Source organism: Phoenix dactylifera, chromosome 2 (assembly GCF_009389715.1).
Source record: "Phoenix dactylifera cultivar Barhee BC4 chromosome 2, palm_55x_up_171113_PBpolish2nd_filt_p, whole genome shotgun sequence".
Classification (NCBI taxonomy): domain Eukaryota; kingdom Viridiplantae; phylum Streptophyta; class Magnoliopsida; order Arecales; family Arecaceae; genus Phoenix; species Phoenix dactylifera.
This window is the reverse complement of record NC_052393.1, coordinates 23,210,385-23,231,475: the sequence shown is the minus strand read 5'-3', so window position 1 is coordinate 23,231,475 and position 21,091 is coordinate 23,210,385. Positions and strand designations below refer to the sequence as shown.

Genomic DNA, 21,091 nt, shown 5'->3' with positions numbered 1-21,091 from the left:
TGATTGTTTGAAGAAAGGAAGTAAAAAAATGGGAAATAAGAGATTTGGGGCAGGCGTGCATAAAGAAAGATGAGATTTGGGATCGACGTGCGTGTGGGGATAATTCTTCTTTAAGAACGACTTTTATGCATTAATAGAAAAAGAAGATGATTTTTTTTGGAGTTGACGGTTTAAAGAAAGAAAGTAGCCAAACGCCGGGGAAGAAGAGGTTTGGCATGCGTGTACGAAGAAAGAAGAGATTTGGCATGAACGTGCGTGAAGAATTTACTTAACAAACCAGTGGAGATCATGGGCTGTCTTTGGAATTTTAACTTAATGAAATTGTTATTAGGGATAGGGAATAACAAGACGCAGATTCTGTGGACCCGAAATAGAAGTTCTCATCAACAGAAATTATTTGTTATACCGCAATCATGGAAGGATCAAAAATTAATTACTATTAATTACTATTATTTGTTATACCGAAGCTTGATTTAAAAGATTGTTCGGGTTATTTGTGTTTAACACGAGCCCAATAATAATCAAATTAAGCTGAATTTAGATCCAAAAACGATGAATCAAGCGCCCAGGCCCGCTGCCTGGCTCTTTTGCACCCCAACCACCAGCAAGTAGTCGAGTTCAATTGTCTCTTCCTCACCCTGACGTCACCACTATTCCTCCCGCTCACAAAACATTCTCATCCCGAGCGGAGGCCCTGGCCGCTTAACGCTCTGCATCCCCCAAGAAACGCTTCACCACTTTCCATCCCAAAAAAAAACTTCACCACCTTTCATCCGCAGCCTTACGTGAAGCCGCCAATTCCATCCGCGGATAATACTTTACCGAAAAAACGAGAGAAAAATTGGGAAGCCGAAAGGAAAAAAAATGGAGAGCCGAAAGCTTATAAAAACCAACAAATGTTTTTTTCAAGAAATAAACACCAAAAAATGTTACCCTGCGGCCTTTTCTCCCTACTACTGCCTCTCCTCTTCCTCCTCCGATCCACCACGATCTCCACCTCCGGTGACCGCACCTGTATCTCACTCCACATGTACCGCTACCTCCTCCTTTCCTCCCTATTAGTTTTAACATGGAGTCCGAGTCCGGTCACCGGTGCGCCCCAGGCCAACCTCTTAAACTTCGGCTGCAGCCAGTACAACGTCTCCGACTCCGCCGTCTTCTTCGCCAACCTCAACGCCAGCTACGCCGACCTTCGCGCGCAGATCTCCAACTCCTCCTCCTCCTCCTCCTTCGCCACCGCCCAGCACCCGCGCGCCTCCGACCCCGTCTACGTCCTCTTCCAGTGCCGCCCCTACCTCTCCCGCGCCGACTGCCTCGCCTGCCTCGCGGCGGCGGAGGCCCGGATCCACAACTGCTCCGCCGCCAACGGCGCCCGCGTCACCCTCGACGGCTGCTTCCTCCGCTGCGAGAGCTCCCTCTTCTTCGACCAGGGCACCCTCCCCGGCAACGTCGGGATTTGCAGCGGCCGAACCACGCCGAACGCGGCGGCGGCCGTGGGGCTGGTGCGCAACCTCGTCGTCGCCACGCCGCGGATCGCCGGGTTCTTCGCCGCGGCGGAGAGGGGCGGGGTATACGGGGCGGCGCAGTGCGTGGAGACGGTGAACAAGAGAGGGTGCTCGCAGTGTCTTCAGGTGGCGCTCAAGAATATCCAGGGGTGCCCGCCGGACTCCGACGGGAGGGCGGTGGATGCAGGGTGCTTTCTGAGGTACTCCAACGCCGCCTTCTTCCCGGCCAATGAGACGGTAGATCTTGCTCCCTTCTTGGATTCAGGTGATCAAACGCTAAAAGATTATAACATTTCCTTTAATTTACTGGAGATTTCTCATAATCGCTAGTGGGAACCGCCTGGGAAACGACTAGAGGTCTCATCCTCATCGTTTTCCATTTGAATGCGTTCCCCATGGACACCTGGTTGTCATGGGGAAAAGCTATACTACAAGCTACATATAGTACATCTCAGAGCTATTGACTTGGGTGCGATGGTGGAGTAGGGGTGTTGAACAAACTGGAAGCCATCATTGGAGGAGTTGTAGGTGGAGTTGCGGGTCTGATGCTTCTAGGTCTGGTGGCATTCATGTGGGTCAGACAGTCAAAAAGGCCCGAGAAGGCTCAAAAAGGTGAGAAAGTCCGAACCATACTGTCATCATGCGTTTGTCAATAGGAATCTTACTATATTACTTGCCATGTTTTTTTAGCCTAATTTATAATTTAGACATGTTCTTCTCCTTTGTCAGGAAGGTGTTGTATCATATTTGCGCACTTTATGATTCTTTGGCATACTTTTTATTTCAAAAATATAAAAAAGACAAAAAGAGAAGAAATCTTCGACACATTTGCTTTTGAGAAGAAGACTGGGAGCTTCACCAATTATTTATTTCATAGAAATGATGCAAGAATTACTCATGACAAAGTCAAACGCTCACAGCCAGTCGAAAAGAAGTTGTAGGTGGTATTTCTTTGCAGTTGAATGACCATGAGAGGAGAATATGCTCTTTACTTTGAGTTTGGCTAAAGTAGAGCCGATTGTTTAGTCTTCTTTGGTCATATTTTTGGATTTTTATGGGATCAGAATGGATATGGCCCGGTTGAGGTTGGGCTCTTTGCCTTTTTTATTTTGTCCTCTTCTTTTGGAAACTTATCTAGACTCCGTTGAACTTATTTTATCTAAAATCTAAGAGAGAGGAAAAAAAGAACCTAGACTTAATTTTGCTCATAAGCAGGAGCAAATACTATCTAATAAAAACTAAGTTATCTTTATCAAATAGTAAGCATTTAATCTAATAAATTTTCTTGGTTGACTTGATTCACGTACTTGAGGTATGAAGTGAGTACCGTATATGCCATGATCCTTGTAAAGACATGATTTTATCATGATGAAAATCCATTTGCTAATAATTGTTTGCAGATGGGATTTCATTGTCATTACCTACAAGCAAGGATTCAAGTCCCGGCGGAACACCAGGACGGGGTTCTATCCTATGTGTCGGGATACGACCGTCCCACCATTGTCCCAGCGTTCCGATCGGCATGTCTTGGGGCATTTCCTATCCCAAGCATCGGGATGGGGTGGCACAGCGGCACATTCTATTCCATGAAAAAATTGGGATAGCCCTGTCCCACGGGATTTAAAACCTTGCTTGCAGGATAATGTACCGATAATGTAGAAGGTGTTTATCAACCAAAGGCCTCTACTTTGATGAGAGTTATCATGCTTTCCATTCTCTCTAATGCAGTACTCATACTCAAAAATACTTTTAATAAGTCTAGGAGATGAAGAATTCAGTCTTTATGGATTTAGAAATATACAGTAATTAATTATACTCCATTATCTTTATTTTAAAAAGTTGGAGTATTTGTAAGTATGGTAGAACCTGCTGGTTTTATCTTCTTTGATCATACTTTTGGGTTTTCACTAGACCCAAATGAATGTCACCCAACTGAGGTTGGATTCTGCATAATTGTCTTTGGAAACTTGTTCTTACTTTGTTAAACTTGTTTCTGTCAAACTAGAGAGACAGGAATAAACTGAGAACCATGCTTTGTTGTGCTCAAACAAGGGAGCAACGAAAATAAGTGAAAATTGTGCCACCACATTCAAGTATGCTCCTTTTTAGGGAAAAAAGACCCACAAATATTGATGTCCTTTTCAGTAAATGCTAGGTTTAGCTTACAATAGTTTCTTCACATGGCAAAGAATGATAACATGAAAATTTCTTCTTCCTTTTTTGTTGCCCGATTCACCTTTAATTTTGTTACACAATTGGTTTAAAAAGCATCAACTGGCAAGATCAACAGAAGTTGGGGTCATTTGGGGAAACCGAAAATAATTTAGGGTCTCTTAGCATTTGATTTCCTGTTAATCAGGGCAACCAGCTCATCATCTGGGTTCATCAATGGAATTAGTCGTATTATTAAGTAATGAGTCTAAGAAATCCAACTGGCCAGCTATTTAGTTTCCATTCTTCCTTTTTATGCAAAGTTACTCTATGGGCTCGTTTGGTTCGCGGAAAAAGAAGGGGGGAAAGTGTGGTCAACGGGAAAGTAATGAGATGCCTCTTGTTTGGTTGGAGTTTTCAAAGGAGAGAGAAGGGAAAGTTGTATTCCCATGGGAATGTGATTCCCACATTTCATGGGAAAGTCTTTCCCATGAGAAACATGGGAAAGTTACTTTCCCATGAGGCGGGAATCACTCCATTTTTACTTTTTCCCAAAAAGTCCCTTCAGCATTAAAGAAGCATTAAAGAGGCATTAAAAATCTAATTTTTATTAAGGGCATAATAGGAATTATATATAACTTTCCTAGGAAAGTGGATGGCCAACCAAACATAATCACCTTGGAAATTTGTCACTTTCCCATGGTCAACCAAACATGCCAAAAGTACTTTCCTAGGCATTCTCTTCCTAGGAATTTGTTTCCCAGGAATCATATTCCTAGGAAGAAAAATGCTTCCCGCGAACCAAACGAGCCCTATGGGTAGAAGATACCTTTCTTTTTTGTTTATTATGTATAAACATATGCTTTTTTCTTACGATTTATAGATAGTAAGAATCCCTAAACAATTTGATCACATTTAATATTAGTTGTGTGCCACTTTTTTGGGAGGTTACCAACTCTTAGCGTGGGAAACAAGTTTTTGGTTTTTCTCTTCCTTATTTGCTTAATTACTGTTTTTTCTCTTACTTCTAGCCTTTTTTTTATCCTCTTTTACTTCTTTCTGAAGATAAATCAATCAATCATTTCATAGTCGACTAATATTTCATAAAATAACTCAAAATCTATTCCAAATATTATTTTTAGAACCAAATATCCATTCTTATCTCCAGCAACCATGGAATGATCTGAAATTTATCTTTTATTCCTTTCCAAATTTTCTGAGGAAAGCTGAAACTGGATCCTAGAAGCCCAAGAACAGTTGTCTATACACATTAATCAAATTCTTATACTCTATTATAAACTGCAGTAGGCCCCAAATCCCTGATTATTAGATGCTTTCCTCCTATTGTCTTGTCTTAAAAGATTACTCCCACTTCAACACTATTTTCTTATTCAAACACTAATCAGAAATTGCATCTGTCGAGAACTTTAGGCAGTTATTCAAAGGCTTAAAAACATGGAACAAGGTTTGACGAAAGAGCTTTAGACTAACCTGAATCAAATTGAATGGTACTTGGACAAACAGAGACCAAAATTAATGTCCATAATAACATATGGTAATATTAAGAGGAGGAGCTAAAGAATTGTTGCACATGATGATATAAAAGTGATGTAACTTGGTTTTGGCTAGCATAAAGTTGACTAACCCAACCTATAGAGTGGGTCCTTTAGGGTCATGTACCTTTTGCTTGTTTAGGACTTACTGTGTTATCATCATACCATACATGAATACTCAACTGGATTGCCCTTATAGTTCATTGAGTTGCATTCTTACAAATCCACCAATCTTGCTTTAGCTTTCAATGCTACATGCCTATATCTTACATCATATATTGCCACTTTTCAGTCGTCCAAGGGTTCATGCTCATCTTGGTATATTATTTCATCTTCCTACTTATTATTATCTTTTTAAAACTGGTGCCATGTCCTGAGTAATCTAATTGGATGATTAAATCAGATGGTTTACTGAGATTAGCTTTGTTATTCTTATAATAATTTCTCATGAAGTTTATTTTCCTGTTATGTAACATAATTGCTTGCGCAGGAGACATATTAGGGGAAACAGAACTCCAGGTTCCATTGAACTTTCATTACAAGGATCTGAAAATTGCAACAAAGAATTTCAGCGAGGAAAATAAACTGGGAGAAGGAGGCTTTGGAGAGGTATACAAGGTGAGAGGACTTAGAAATTCTATAGTAGCTTCTGTATAATTTACAGTATGATTTCAGACCTGATATGCAGGTCAGCTCATTAGTTCCTAAGGAACAATGGAAATAGTTGTTCCCTATATAAAAAGTCACTTCATCGGTTCATCCCCTTATAAAGGTTGCTGTTCATGGGTGATGGCAATTTGGAACCACCGTATCTCCTATAATGAGAGAAAATATCATAAGATTTTGCAGATCTGTTTCTTTAAAGCCCAGAATTTCTGGGAGACACTCCCTTTTCCCCTTTTCCTTTTCCCTTCTTCCTCTCATTCATCATCTGTATCTATTTACTTCATCATTCAAAATGGGTCTCGTCAAGAATCTGAAGTTGGGTACTTGTAACTTTCTTTCTCCACTGTAAGATTCCTCTCTCTTGCTTATTTGGATCATATAAACTAGGATTCTTGGGTGGCCCAAATCATTATTTTTTCCAAAAACAAAAATCTTGTGAATCAATTGGTTATGCATATCACCATATTAGTGTCTGTGCCAGATGAAACTGGTGACCCCCAGTAGTTTCGCTTAGTTCATTCTTCCCTATTAAGGTTTTTAAAATATTTTTATCGAACATAAATTTTGTGGAAAGTGGAATTTTGTAAGTTGAAGATGGAGAAATAATATGCTGTCAAATGATATATTCTCTTAATTTATAGTGATGGCTCTCTGCTATATTGGAAAGTTAAATTCCAAAAATTCTTTCCTGTAAAGTATACTATGATGTTCTCCGTATATTGACATCCCAAACTAAAGCTTTCTTCTTATAACAAATGACAAAACAAGTGTATGAACTGTATGAGGCAAAACCCAAACTAGGTATTTGGATGCTTGTTTGACTTGATTGCCTTTAGGCAAAGAAAGAGGGACCAAATGGAAAACCAAATCCATGTGCATCTGATATTAAAACTATACAATAACAGTTGCTTGTCATGGATGCCAGGAGCTCAGGTATGATTATGTTTATAATTGGGTATTCAAGATTACCTTAACAAGTAAAGTTTATAGATGGCACAGCATGTTTTAGTCTCTGTAGAGCAGAGTCCCACGTGTTTGACGAGATGGTTTAAGTCTTGCATTCTGCTTTGGGCAAACTATCTTTGCTTCCCATGAGCTTAAATCAGTCACCTACGGCATCATCTAAGAGTGGATGTATTGAATAGTATTACTCCTAGAAAGATTCACTAATGCTTGAATGCTTGTGTTCAACTCCATTGAAAACAAAACTTTTTCCATCATAATGAACTTGTACATGACCAACTTCTAGTTCTTGATTGTGAGAAGGGGTTGATACACGTATGCACTTCCTGGACACCACATTTTTCATTTCAAAATAGAGAAGAGTGCAACTTACCTGCTGTTGAGACAGTTCCTAGATACTAGGTATCAACATGCCACAATCTCATTGCCTTGGAAGTTCTAAATATCACATTCATGGTGATACTGGATAACTCAGGTACCATAATGTTTCTACCATTCTGACAGAAGGTTGAACTTAGATGGCGCAAAATATGAGCAAATTACTAAACACTCAGATTTCTTTGATACGGTCTTACATTCCTTTAATGCACAGAACTCTTTCCTAAATGTAAAACATAATGAATATAATTTAGCATTTTCTAGGGGTTTCCCATCATCTCCATCTGCTAGGAAGATTATATGGATGTCAAGAAATTTTTGTTATCATGGTTTCAGATATCAGTGATAGGAGATGGGAGGTGAGGATGGTAGCCGATGGGAGGAGCAAGGAGACATAAGGGTTTCTGGTTAGCAGATGTAGCAGGGTTTGGGAGGTTGGGGACCGCTGGAGAGTTGTACTTGGAAGGCGGAGGGAAGAGTGCTTGGTGGTGGGAGGAAGGTTGAAAGGAATGCGGTGGTGTCTGGTGGTCTAAAAGTAACATGCTAGAGGAATGGTGTAAGGATAGAAGTAGGGAAAGAAAAAGTCTCTTCGAAGCCCTAAAATCTTTATGATTCTTCAGTTTAAATCTCATGAGAAATAAAATAACAAACATGAGATGAAACTATCGTCCAAAATACCAGAATGCCCATGGTAAATTTTGTAATTTTGCACATTGGGAACTAAAATGCCATCCCCAAATATGCAATGTATCTATCTATTTGTATATGCGAATCTTGTTTTTTAGTATTTCACACTATTATTTTGGGTGCTTTAAATTGTTGATCCATGGCAGGGGGTACTGAAAAATGGCAAAATAGTTGCGGTGAAAAAACTGGCAATTGCTAGAACCAGCAGGGCAAAGGCTGATTTCCAGAGTGAGGTGAAGCTTATAAGCATTGTTCATCACCGAAATCTGGTTCGTCTTCTTGGATGTTCTAGTGAAGGCCCTGATCTGCTGCTTGTTTATGAGTACATGGCAAATAGCAGCCTTGATAAGTTCCTATTTGGTACTAAACTTTCCAGCTTTAACTACAAACTTAATCATATATTGTTTGTCAGTTTTATTTTCTAGGTTGGGGTATAATTAGGCTATTCTCAAATAAAATCCGAGCATTCTAGTTTGTCTGAAAATGCCTCGCATGCAGTTTACTAGCATACTAATTCCAAAAAACACTTGTAGATGTTTTCTTTTCCATTTTTAACTTGGTAAAAATTTGAAAACAATGAAGCATGTTTTGCAGAGAGATGTCATGGCAGACCATCTTATGCCTCATTTATTAAGAGGCTTTGTGATGTCTTATGCTTTCTTATCACTTTACCACTTAATGAGAAATGCTCTGTTTCCTAATTTCCTTTGGATTATTAGTATCACATCTTAAGCTTGATTTGATTTAAACTCTGCATGGCATGACATGCAGAACTATATCTTGGGGAGTACTGGCTTATACCAACATCTAAAGTACACCTATTTGCGAAATTATATTCTAAAATACTTTAAGACAAATTAGGAAATCTTTTTTTAAAATAAATGTAGTCAACTTAAATTTTATATAACTAGAAATATGAATGTGAAGTGCGAGGTTAGAATGGTGTTTCTAAAGTATTAATTAAGAAATACTGTACACCATTTTTTGGGACTGAAGTGTGGAAATGACTGTTCTGTAGTTTCATAGAAATTCAGTTACTAGATTATTTGCACTTGTTACGAGTCACTGCATGATCAACTGGTTTCATGAAGTCACTATAGACTTTCAGCTAAATGAAACGCTAAAGAAAGCAGGAAGAAATGTCAAAGGAAAAAAAGAAAACATAAATATGAATACGTCAAAATAAAAGAAGTTTCATCTCTTTCTTTATGTTGTTCATTCAGGTTGGCTTTTTAGAGAAAAACAGAAGTACAAATTAGAGAACTAATAGAAAATTAGGAGCCCTTTAAGTCTTGATGCATGATAACGTAATCCAGACCTATTGAACAATGAGAGGCCCAAAAAACAAATTTTATAATGGAATGTGTTTGATAAGTGAAAGTATACTCATTTATCTTTGGTGCTTGGTGGCCTAGACTCTGACCTATTCAAACGTGATATGAGCAACCATGAAGAGATGACTTTAGGAAATTTTGATATTGGATAAGCAAGTCATCATCTTTAAGGTCAACATGGTATCATTATACATGTAAAGTGATCAAACAATGCCCCCATTATAAATATTAAGAAAATTAGAATATTCTATTGTTAACTTACACCGTGTAGTAGTGTCTTTTGGAATTCAATCTTTGCTTAGTGATGGCTAGCTAAAACCCATAAAGATCCAAAAATAAATTTGGTTAGGTTAGGACTATGGTTTTTTGGGTTCATGCGGAGGCACGTTGATATGATTATGGTGTGGGATAATTGGGGTTGTGACTGAGGATTGTTAAAGAAATTTAGGTTCACTTCTGTTTGGCGCAAATATAGAAATTATAAAATTTTATTTTATTTAGAAATTAGAGAATTTTGATTTTATGTGGACTTTAGTATTTTATTTTTATGGGCACTTTTATTAAAATTTTGGGTTGTCTATATAAAACTCATTACTATGTTAATGAGAATATAGTTTGTATTATTGAGATTTGAGAATATAGAATATTGATATTTTAGAAGACTAGGAATCTGTACCACCATATCTAGTTGCCAACAAGCAAGAAAATAGAAAACATAGAAAGAGGAAAAGTTAATAGGCAAAAATAACAGAGAAAACTGAAAATAAAAGTGAAACAGGAATCCTGGCCTAATGAAGAAGAGACAGTAACAGAAGAGAAATATAAAAAAGGAGATAGTGGAAAAAGGAGTGGAGGATGAGAAAACAGGGGATGATCTGGTTATTCATAGGAAGTAACAGAAGACAAAGAAAAGCAACAAAACATGAGGAGAAAGAAAGAGAAGAAAGAAGTTGAAATTTAACTCTATGAAGAACAAAGAAAGTAAAGAAAGAAAGAAGAGACAAAACACATCTGGCAATGTCACTGGTTACTGTTGTCAGCTCCACCACCCATCACCACTAGTTGGACCACAAGCGGCTTTTGATAGATTGTTTTCCTACCTGATTGGTAGTATTCTCGACTGAATCAAGATTTTAAATCTCAGTCTTAGACTAGGCATTGGTCAGGGATTATGTTGGATGGTACCATCCAAACAATTGCGATAGGTTGGCATCCCAGTGATTCACATAGATGCCTTCTTTTTATTGTTTTCTGTGCTTTTAATGATTGTTCAGGGGGCTTTTGGTGTTTATTTATCAAAATTTAGGATCAGGGTAGGTTATTGGAGCTGATGGTTGGGTTTATGATGCCGGTATCGAAACTGAGTTCTTCCTCTTTCCTTCGTCCTCTCCTCTCTGTTCTCTCTTTTCCTCTTTCTGCCGGGTGCAAAATTAGGCGAACAAGAAAGGAAGAGCTTATTTTAATAGGGTTCTGAACCTATGTCAGTTTGTACTAGCTTATGCAGTCACTAACGTGGGCAAGACCTACTGAAATAGACTTGTATGCCCCAATTTACGAGGACCCAGTGTCCCATAGTCATGATCGGCACTTGACACATTGATATGAACAGCCCAAGTTAAAAAATTTCTGCACTGTACAATTCTTTATCTTTTTGACAATATTCTGCATATTCCTCTTACATGTGATGTCAATTACATTGGTGGTATCTTCTTGACAGGTGACAGACATGGAACCCTCAAATGGAAACAAAGATTTGATATAATTGTTGGGATGGCTCGAGGTCTTGCATATCTGCATCAGGAATTCCATGTCCGTATCATACACCGTGATATAAAGTCTAGTAATATACTACTTGATGAGGATTTTCAGCCCAAAATTGCAGATTTTGGCCTGGCAAGGCTTCTTCCAAGCGATCAGAGTCATCTCAGCACCAAATTTGCAGGAACCTTGTATGGGTGAAAGTTTTATTTAGTTGCATTGGTTGTGCTATTCATTGTCCTTCGCATTTTGTTGATAGTGGTAACTTGTATATGTTTCCTGTTTTGTAGACAGAATGGTAACCTAGCAATTTTTCGGCTTTCATATTTCTACATAATTCTGTAACAGGGGTTATACAGCACCTGAGTATGCAATTCATGGACAGCTATCTGAGAAAGTTGATACATACAGCTATGGAGTTGTTGTCCTTGAAATAGTTAGTGGTCGGAAGAGCAATGACATAAAGCTTGAGCCTGAGACTCAGTACCTTCTTGAATGGGTAATATTATTCAAAACCTCTTTTTAGCTGCAGCACATTTACTTTCTAAACAAAAAGCCAGTGATTTCACCTGGCAATATGGAACTATGCCTTAAAACAATGATTTTACTATTTATGCTTTATATTTCTCTCTAGGGGATTCTTTTTGAACATATCATTTGTCTTGTTGGTTGCGGTCTTCATCCCATGCTTTATAAAATCATGCAACTTGATGGTAGTTTCACATAAAACGGGTCAATAATAAGGTCACTGGATCTTTTAAGGCTTTCTGGACCTGAACTTCATCCAAATCCATAAGTACTAGAATCTGACTCCAAATTCAATTGTCAATATGATTGAACTATATATCATTAACTATTTTTTTGTATCATGTAAGACAAATGTAGCAATAATTTTTGAACCTCGTTTGATGTCGTACCTAGTGTCTCAAACTGCTGGAGAAAGCAAAAGCTGATATTCCTTGTGTGATGTAATACTGAAATTGCCTTTGAGGCCTTTGTTATTAAAATTTTAAAAAATATGAGGGCAAGTTATTGCCGTTGTACAAACCAAGATCAAGTCTATGATAAATAGAGCTTCAATCTAGCTATCTATATCTGAAATTAAATTCACTATAACTTGATTTATTTGGTCAGGTAGTCCTTGAATCCAAAATATGTACCGGAATAGATTGCAGAAACCTAAACAACCTAATGAGAAATGGGTTCTGTTGAGCAATAGAAGTTTGAGCAAATGATCTTTGTACCTAATTTGTATTTGGAGACATTGGGTTCGGACATCCTAAGTGGCCAAACTTTTGTATAGGCTACAGAAGGAACAAAAAAAAAAAATCGAAAGCTGTTGTTTAAAGCACTGTTACTCGTGTCGACCTGCTGACAAGTCCCCCAAGTCCTATGACAGATTGGGTCATGGAGCAATTGATATGTTTGAAAAACCATTCAACCTAGCGAGTTGGGCATCTGAACTGCTTGACCTGTGTGAGTCCAACAAGATTCCACCTGGCTGGTACCTTGATGTTAAAATTTGCAAATGGAAAAAAAGAGAAATGGGGAATGATGCAGGACCAATTGGGGATGGCCTGCGATGCGTTGGAGGGCCTAGGGAATGGATTAAATTAGGGTTTGTGTCAACAAGCTTCCTAGCTGTCCTATCACAGAAAACAGGGCAGAAAAGGTATTTCCTAGAAATTATAAAATTCAAGAATACCAAAAACAAATGTTTTCTTTTAGAGGAGTTATAGGTCATAGGTCATGTTTCTAATTGTAATCCTTCAATCGGTGAAGGTCAATAATTAACTTGTAGGAAAATTCAAATTTGAGGCATGAGAAAATAGCACAGCTATATATTAGATTATAGTAGAAATAGAGAAAAGAGATAGTACTCAAGAGAATAATAAATAGAGAAGAAGAAGAAGATGAACAAGATGAAGAAGAGAGAGAGAGAGAGAGAGAGAGAGAGAGAGAGAAGATGAAGGTAGAGGGGAGGGATACTAGGACAATGGTGGGATGGTTCCATCCTAACACTTGTGATGGTACCCTACCAGGTGTCCCGCTGGACATCCTACCGAGATGTGAGACCATGGGTGGAGCAATTGCTAGTATTTAAATTTTTGAATTTGGAGAAAAGTGGAGATGATACCAAGTGACATGCCATTATTGATCTTTGGAGAACCATGCATGATAATTCAAATTCTAAAAGTTGAATAACTTAGATGCTCTCTCATAGGTCTAATGGCTAGGTACTCTTTTTTCCAATTTGCTTGTAGAGGAAGAGTTAGAGTCCAAAAATTTTAAATCTATTTGATATTCTCGCTTCTTTTCCATTTCTTTTGAATTTTCCTGTGGATTTTGGGGTGATTTCAATTGAGGGGTTATAGTGCCCAAAGTTTATGAAATTAAATCTAGGACACTTGGACTACGGGGGAATGTCACAATTCAAATGAGCCTTATTTAAGCTCATTGGATAGAATTTCAAAAGTAGCCTAAATTAGACTCAATCGAGTCTAATTGAATTGAAATTGCAGGTATTCGATCCAATTGAGAATATTTAAGTATAATCCAATCAAAATACACTAACTGGGATGGATGGAAGGGGGAAATGATGGCTCATTAGAAAAGAATTGCAGTGGGGTTAGTGAACCGGGCTGAATTGAAGAGTTGAGCTACACCGATCCAAGGAAATTGGGGGAAGTAACAGGGTTTTTTTCTTCAATTGAGCTCAAAATTGGTTAGTTAGGGTTGGATTTAGGTTGGAGAGGAGATGAATTAGATTTTGATTTGGAGTGAAATGGAGTGAATTAGATTGGAGAGTTGAAATTTGGGCTCAAAAATTGGGGAATCAATCAATTTATTAATTGGGCTCAATTGGGTGCAATTAAGTGTCCAATTAATCAATTGAAAGTGGAATTGCATGTGCATTTGACCAATTTGAAGCTTGAAGCATGGAGGTAGGTCAAATGAAGATCCATAAAAGCCATGGAGCAAAGTTTAAGCATGTGACCACTTATTGATTTAGGCTTAAGAGCCTCGACTGGGATGTCCGGGGGTGTCTACAGGCTGAAATTCTAATTGCTGGGATAGTTGGAATAATGCCAACCGCATTGAAAGAAGACGAAAATTCTAATGTCATACTTTATTAGAATCAAACAAACCCTATAGAAGAAAGCCAATCAAGTTTTAGGACATTATTATAATGAGACCAGCGTTGTTCGAAGAATGCCAAATTCTTAGTTTTGAGACCATTAGAATGAAGCCAAGTCTACAAGATAAAGACCATCATATGCAAAACATGCCTTCATCTGATTTATGCAAATATACAAAATGAAGTCCTTTTACTCTTGGCAAGTTGATAAAAAGGTCTGGGATAACAATGTAAATAATTCATGACTTCAGTCGGCTTATGACTAATCAAGGCTTTGCAAGATGTGACACTGACTATTTGCTAAAATGGCTAATTCCTAGATGGGAATCTGTTCGTGCTTAAGAAATTGTGTTTTAAGGTTTCAAAACTTGGGTTCTCATATTCAGTCTCCCACAGAATTTTGTCAGTTTTTTCCATTCCGTTTGAGTTTTGAAGTCTCATAAAGAATCAAAAAATTGAAGGAAAAAAATCAGGGCAAGTTATTTTGAACCATTTTGTTGTTTTTTGACTTTTGAACTATATAATCATAATTTGTGTAGTTTTATGCTAAAGTTGTACTTATTGAAGTTATTGCATTAAACTAACACAAGTATACAAGGGTATAAAATTAATTGCATATACCCATTAAATCGCACATTCAATGATCAAAAGAAGAAAAGTGGAAGATATTGAGTTGTTGTTACTAGCCCCCCATGTCTTCCAAAATTCTGCAAAACAATATAACATCCCTATCTGCCAAAACAGCCCGTTGTTAAGCCATAAAAGCGTAAGCATCTTTTCATATTTCAATGATCTTTATAGCTTAATGATGGGCATCACACAAATGTCTTGATACCTTGATGGATTAAAATGTAGTTCGCTCACTATAATAAATTAATAACAAAGCTTAGAGAAAAAAATAACTTAAATAAATGTGTGATTTAGTAGATATTGATGGAATTTATAAAGAAAAAAAAATCTACACTTGTTAAAACAAAAAAAAGATAGCTTAAGTTAAGGTCTCTGTGCTGCTTGTCATTCATTTTCTTTTTTATAATTGCCCTGTACATCTCTGGTTTCTTCATCCTCAAATATGTTACCATATTTTTTATCTTACAAACAAAAAAAAGGTGACTTTTCTATCAAAAAAAAGGTGACCTTATGTTTACCCTATTATTTCACTTGATTTAAAAGTCTTGTCATATCACTGAGCATTATTGCGGTACTTTCTTAGTAGATCGTGATTGTTTTTTTCACAAATTTCAAGTGTTCTATGTCCTTAAACCAAGAGATTATTGACTCATGTTAGATCTATAGCAAAGTGGAATATCACTCCAAACATCTTTAAATTCACTTAGCGTTCTTTAGACTTCGTTTTATCTCAAGTTATTTGTGAACTACCAGTAATGCTAGTTCGTGATATTCTTGAACCACTAAGAGTATGTGCTAGATGTCATGAGTACAGGATTTTATATCAATGTTATATTAAGTTTTAGCTGATGAATGTTTGCTTAAGTTTTGGATGAGGCTCCAAAAGTGAAACTAAAAAAGAAAGGTGGTACTTTCCCAAACCATCTGGTTCGGGGCATATGAAGCTTGTATTGGGGGTGGATCAGTGCAGTTCGACCCCTTTGTTTGAGAAATCGGCGAGGGAGGAGGAGATGGAGAAGGAAAGAGAGGAAGAGAGAGATAGAGGAAAGAGGGAGAGGGAGGGGCGAGGGAGAGGCCGAGAGAGGGAGAGGGCTTTCGAGGCCCCTCTCCTCTAGATGTTGCATAACAAAGGCGGAGCCTCTATTTTGAAACTGCTGATTTCACTTTAAAGAAAAGTTCAAAATAAAAAGGGGTCAGAGCCCCTGTTACACAACGGTCGGAGGATAGGAGGCTTGAAAGCCCTCTCGCTCTCTTCCTATCTCAACTTCCGTGTCTCTCCCTCTCGCTCTCTCTCTCCCTTCTTCTTCCTCTCCCTTTCCTCCACCTCTCTCTCACTCTCTCTTCCTCTCTTTTCTTCTTCCCCTTCCTTGTCTGGCTCCCCTTTGTTGGTTGGTATGTCGCGAGTCAGTACAAGTACCATACCATATTACTAGGCAACCGGTATGGATTTCGGTACCGGTTCTGCTGACCTCGCTAAAAAACACTATTGTTTTCATTAAAACAAAAAAAGATCATTGCCATTTCAGAGTTTCGACTAAGATTCACTTATAGGATCAAAATTTATTTTATCTCTGCATATGTGAACAATTTTCATGTTTCTTTATTTCTTCAAATTCTTAGAAGTGATCATCAAAACTAATTTTGCAAGTTTTAAGAATGGCTTTAAAAATATTTTAGTTTAAATTTTCACTTTTCTTGGCATAGATTTGGCTATATTCACAATGTGAATTCTCCAGATGCTTGGATGTCACGATGAGATTCTTATTGAACAATAAATTATATATGATAGTTCTAAATGATGTGAATCATGAATTTTAGCTTTTATTTTTTGAAAAAAATTGTTTCAGCATGAAACCACTGAAACAATTGACTCAAAAATTTCAAGCAGTGAACATATTGCTAAATGATGCCTAATTTACTCTCTTGATTTATTTAATTTGTTTTCTTGTTTTATAATATCACTAATATTTTGATAGATATAGACTTCTTGCTTTTGGCTGAAACTAGTAAAAATGAAGATTCGAGGTTCGCCAAACCGGTACCGGAACCCGTACTGATCGGCAGATGGATCGGTATGGTATCGGTTTGGTACTGTACCGACACGGTATGCTTGGACGTGCCGGTACCGGCATGCCTAAATTTTGTTTGAAGTTTTTCACGTTGATTTACTATTGGCACGCACAATTTCTTTTAAGAGTTTTTCACATTGATTTAATTAATAATTAATCTTTTTGAACTTTTTCAATAATTTTAAGTCTAATTTGATATTTTGTTGATATTTTTTAATGTTTATATGATCCCGGTTTAATCTAATGATGCATCTTATTATTTTAAAATGATACAAAATATAAAATGATTAGTGAGATGTTGCATGCTACAAGAAGCAATATGAAATATCTTCAAATCAAGTAGTAAGATAAAAAATATAAAATAATATAATTAATTACATATATTTAAAGTGTAACATACATATCGATATCTAAAATCTCGTCGAGTGGCGATGTCTCTCGTAAATATCCGAATTATTAGTATAGTCGGGAGGCACATCAGCTCACCTCTCTAACCCAACAGTATTGTAGTCTTATATGTCTATCCCATAAAGAGCGCGCTTCGGATTATAAGCACTCTCAGATCTCTAGCTGAAGCTTTGGCTTTGTGAAGTGTCCTCTACCTGATAAACTAGCTAATAAAACGGTTATGAGGAGTCCATCTGAATAAGCCGACAACAAAATTCGATCTATAAGATGCTCCAAACTATAGTGTAGTAGCCATCGGTGGATGTTTTAGACGCACCATATCTATATCCATATCCGTATAGGTCATAGGCTGTCTATGGATGCGGTCATGCAGATAATAGGATCTATTATACGACTCGGAATCTGATACGTTTATGGATCTTACTCCACGTGCGAGGTCATCTGCAGTTGTATCGTGTCCTTCTAAATGACCTCGAGGAGCTTGTCTCCTATATGCAATCGGATTCTCGTGGGCTCCACTATATCTTGCACCGTGGTCCCTATCCTGTGTAACATACATAAACTGCGACTCACCAGTGAATTGAAGATCATCCTGTGGTTGTCTCATAAACGATAGTCTTATGTCCTCCACTCCCTCCCTAGCCAGCAGATCTATGACCACCAGAACTGTTGCTCCTAGTCTCTAAATTTAAGTGAACTGGTTTCTCCTCTTCACTCTCTATTGGGGCTGCAAGTGCCTCTTGTTTTTCCTTTTTGGTGTGTTGGGTAGCTGCTTCTTATCCTTCGTGCCACTCGCTGCCTGCTTACCCTTCGTGCCACTCGCTGCCTGCTTACTCTTGGAGAGGGAGGAAGCACATCTTATTTAGGCTTGGATCTTTCTTCAATCACGCTGAATCAGTGTGATTTTGCAAATTGGGGAGAAAAGGGAGCTGTTTAGCCATCGACTAAATGAACTTCCAAAATAAAGTGTTGGGAAGGCCTTTGTTTTTGACAAAAGAAGCTGAAGGGGAGGGTGCCTAGTTTCGAACCGAGTCACAGAACTGGCCGGTTCCAGGCTAGTTCTGGCTTGTTTGGTCCGATTTAGTCTATCCTGCCTGGAACTATTTCAATCGCCAAAGCAAACTACTTTTGCCAAACCAATTTTTTGGGACCATAAATGTCATCAACTTTGGTTGTGCTCTCATGTTATGATGGACCGATTGTCCTCTTCAGTATCTTATTCAATGAGCAGCTTTTTGCATTTCTTTTGTATGCCTCTCTTGATAGGAGATTTTATGCATGTATAAAGTGTCCAAGTAATAAATTAGATAGTATTAATAGTTTTACCAGTTTTTCAAGTGGAGGATTTCTCTTGTTAACTAGAAGGATGTGTTATTTTGCATTGTGAAATTATCTTCTCACTTGAGTGAGAAATATGTGCTGCTTCTGGGGTTTGCTTTTATGTTTCTTTATCCTATGTTTTCTTACACCTCGAGTGTTTTGTTTCATATTTTGGTTTGAGCAGTGAAGCCAAAGATCATGTACTCTGTAAAATGCATAAAACATATTCATTGTTAGCAAGTCCCATGGCTTGACTGGGAGCAGGTTTACTTAAAATCTTATAAGAGCTATCTCACTTGCTAAGACTACCAGTCTTCTCCCACAAGTACTTGAGAGTCTTCTTAAAAGAGATTCCTTGTAAACCACTTTAGTCATTGTATTGCATATGTTTGTCACTCTAATCATGTCAAGCTCATGTACTGGAAATCCAGTAGGGGCGTAAACCCAATGGTATTGCACATACTTCTTGTAACTTGCTTTTATCCCATTGATTTTAGATTAATATCATTGGTTAACAGGCTTGGAAACTATATGAAAATGGGAAGTTGATCGATCTGGTGGATGGAACCTTGGATCCAAATGGATATAGGCCAGAAGAAGTTAAGAGAGTTATTGAGATAGCTCTCCTTTGCACCCAGTCCACAGTGGCTGCAAGGCCCACCATGTCTGAGGTCGTTATTTTGCTGCTGAGCAATGGCGGACCTATGCTGCAGCCTACAAGCCCTACCTTCATAGATGCAACAAGTAGGGTTCGTGGAGACATATTCTCCTCCACTGGCTTATCTTCTTCATACAACGTGACTGCTTCCATATCACAACTTTCAGCCCGATGAGGTTGCTATCATGAATTAGAAATGATTCTCAGGTAAACAATAAGGAGGACTATTAGAAGCTGGAGCATGCAGAGGACATGTAAATAGCTGGAGCATGGAATCTTTGCAATGTAATATGAAAGGTGATTTTAGTTTCAAATTTGTGGATTGCTTGGTCAGCATTTGAAGCAGTGTATTACAGTGTCATGCGTGACATTGTGCAGCTCCAAGGATAAGTGTTTGCAGTAAATAAGACTTAAGATTGGCTATAAACATGTTAGATGATTGTGTCCTCTATTCTCTGAGAAAAGGCCTGGAATTTTAGCAGTTGGAGCAAATTTTAGAATCACCACTGAGCATTTTGAGTATTGGATGATTGGCCTTGAGGATTAGTTCGATGATTTAAAACACCAGCTTTTGAAGGTCCCTTGTTACATTACATGTACATGATTGGTATTTGAATTTTGATTATTTAGCCATCATCCGATTACAGTGGCCATTGTATTGTAAGAATAATGGCTATTTTGTTTTAAATTTTTACTGCACATCTGATAATATTATTTGAATGCAAATGTTTGAGGAAATTCAGAAAACAACTTTTGATCTTATGGCAAGTACATAATTGCATATCTTTTACCATTATTCTTATTTTCTGTTACTATGGTTATTAAAGAAACCAACCAGAGTTTTGACCAGGCAAATGAGTGCAACTGTTATAAGAGAAAAATTTTGGTTTAATGGTGTTCTGCCATTAATGGATACTAGTGTTACTGAGCAAAAGATTTGGAGGGGTGATAATTTTGTCTTTCTTTATAGTTTTACCAGTTCATACTTCAAATAATTCTGGCACTGCAGGCTTCATAAAAAGTTATCTGTAGATTTATTGACACTAAGTCGACAATTTAGGTCTAACAATACGTGTTCTTTAAGTTTAATTGTCAAGGCTCAAACATTTCAACTTTCTTTGAGAGCAACATGCTAAGAGAATGCGTCAATTATCAATCTCTTGATGATTCTTTCGGACTGCAACAACTTTTTGCTGTGGGGGTTGACATCTGGGGTTTCTTCACAAGCTTCTTTAAACGACTGCATTATAGTCTCCATTCTTGTTTTATTTTCTTTTTTCTTAAGTTGAGATTATAGGGATTGATAGAGATATTATATATTTTTTGTGTTTTCAGATCTAATGTTAATACTAAATGCTAAAAGTCCTTGTCAATCCAATTTGTTTGGGATCTCTTTGGATTGTTCTACTCTCATCACCGTGATCTATTTGCTAATTGACAAGGGATCAATCTATTTTGATAATGAAGGTGGGTCATTAAACACTCAGATGTTAACTGCAATCGATGCTAGATTAACTTCGTTCTTCTTAGTTACTTGCAAGAACATGCCAGAAGAGCTGACTTAATTAATCTTGGATATATAAACAAAATATAGGGGTTTGCAAATGATTAGTTGAATAATGATTTGGTGGTTCTTGTCTGCTAAAACTGAAAAGGATAAGCTTGATATGGACAAAATACCTAATCTGATCTCAAATCCCCTTTTTTATCAATATATGGAGTTTTCATTTAATCTGTAGTCTAGATTATAATCCTATGTAGGAACAAGATAGAAATCATATCATATTCTTAATCAAGATTATTCTTTTTCTTATGAATCTAGCATGGAATAAGATGCTTGTTTAAGGTAAAACTCCCAAGTCTCCTATAATT

At 37.6% G+C, this 21,091-nt stretch overlaps 1 protein-coding gene across 1 annotated transcript; it reads left to right on the top strand.

The window, feature by feature from the left end:
• The first annotated feature begins 313 nt into the window (after positions 1–313).
• LOC103696787 (cysteine-rich receptor-like protein kinase 2) lies at positions 314–19,918 on the top strand. Its single transcript, XM_039123694.1, has 7 exons — positions 314–1,770; positions 1,992–2,117; positions 5,700–5,827; positions 8,050–8,263; positions 10,955–11,186; positions 11,344–11,494; positions 19,080–19,918. Exons 1-7 carry the CDS (start codon positions 897–899, stop codon positions 19,392–19,394), a joined length of 2,040 nt encoding a protein of 679 aa, XP_038979622.1. The 5' UTR covers positions 314–896; the 3' UTR covers positions 19,395–19,918.
• The last annotated feature ends 1,173 nt before the right edge of the window (positions 19,919–21,091 follow it).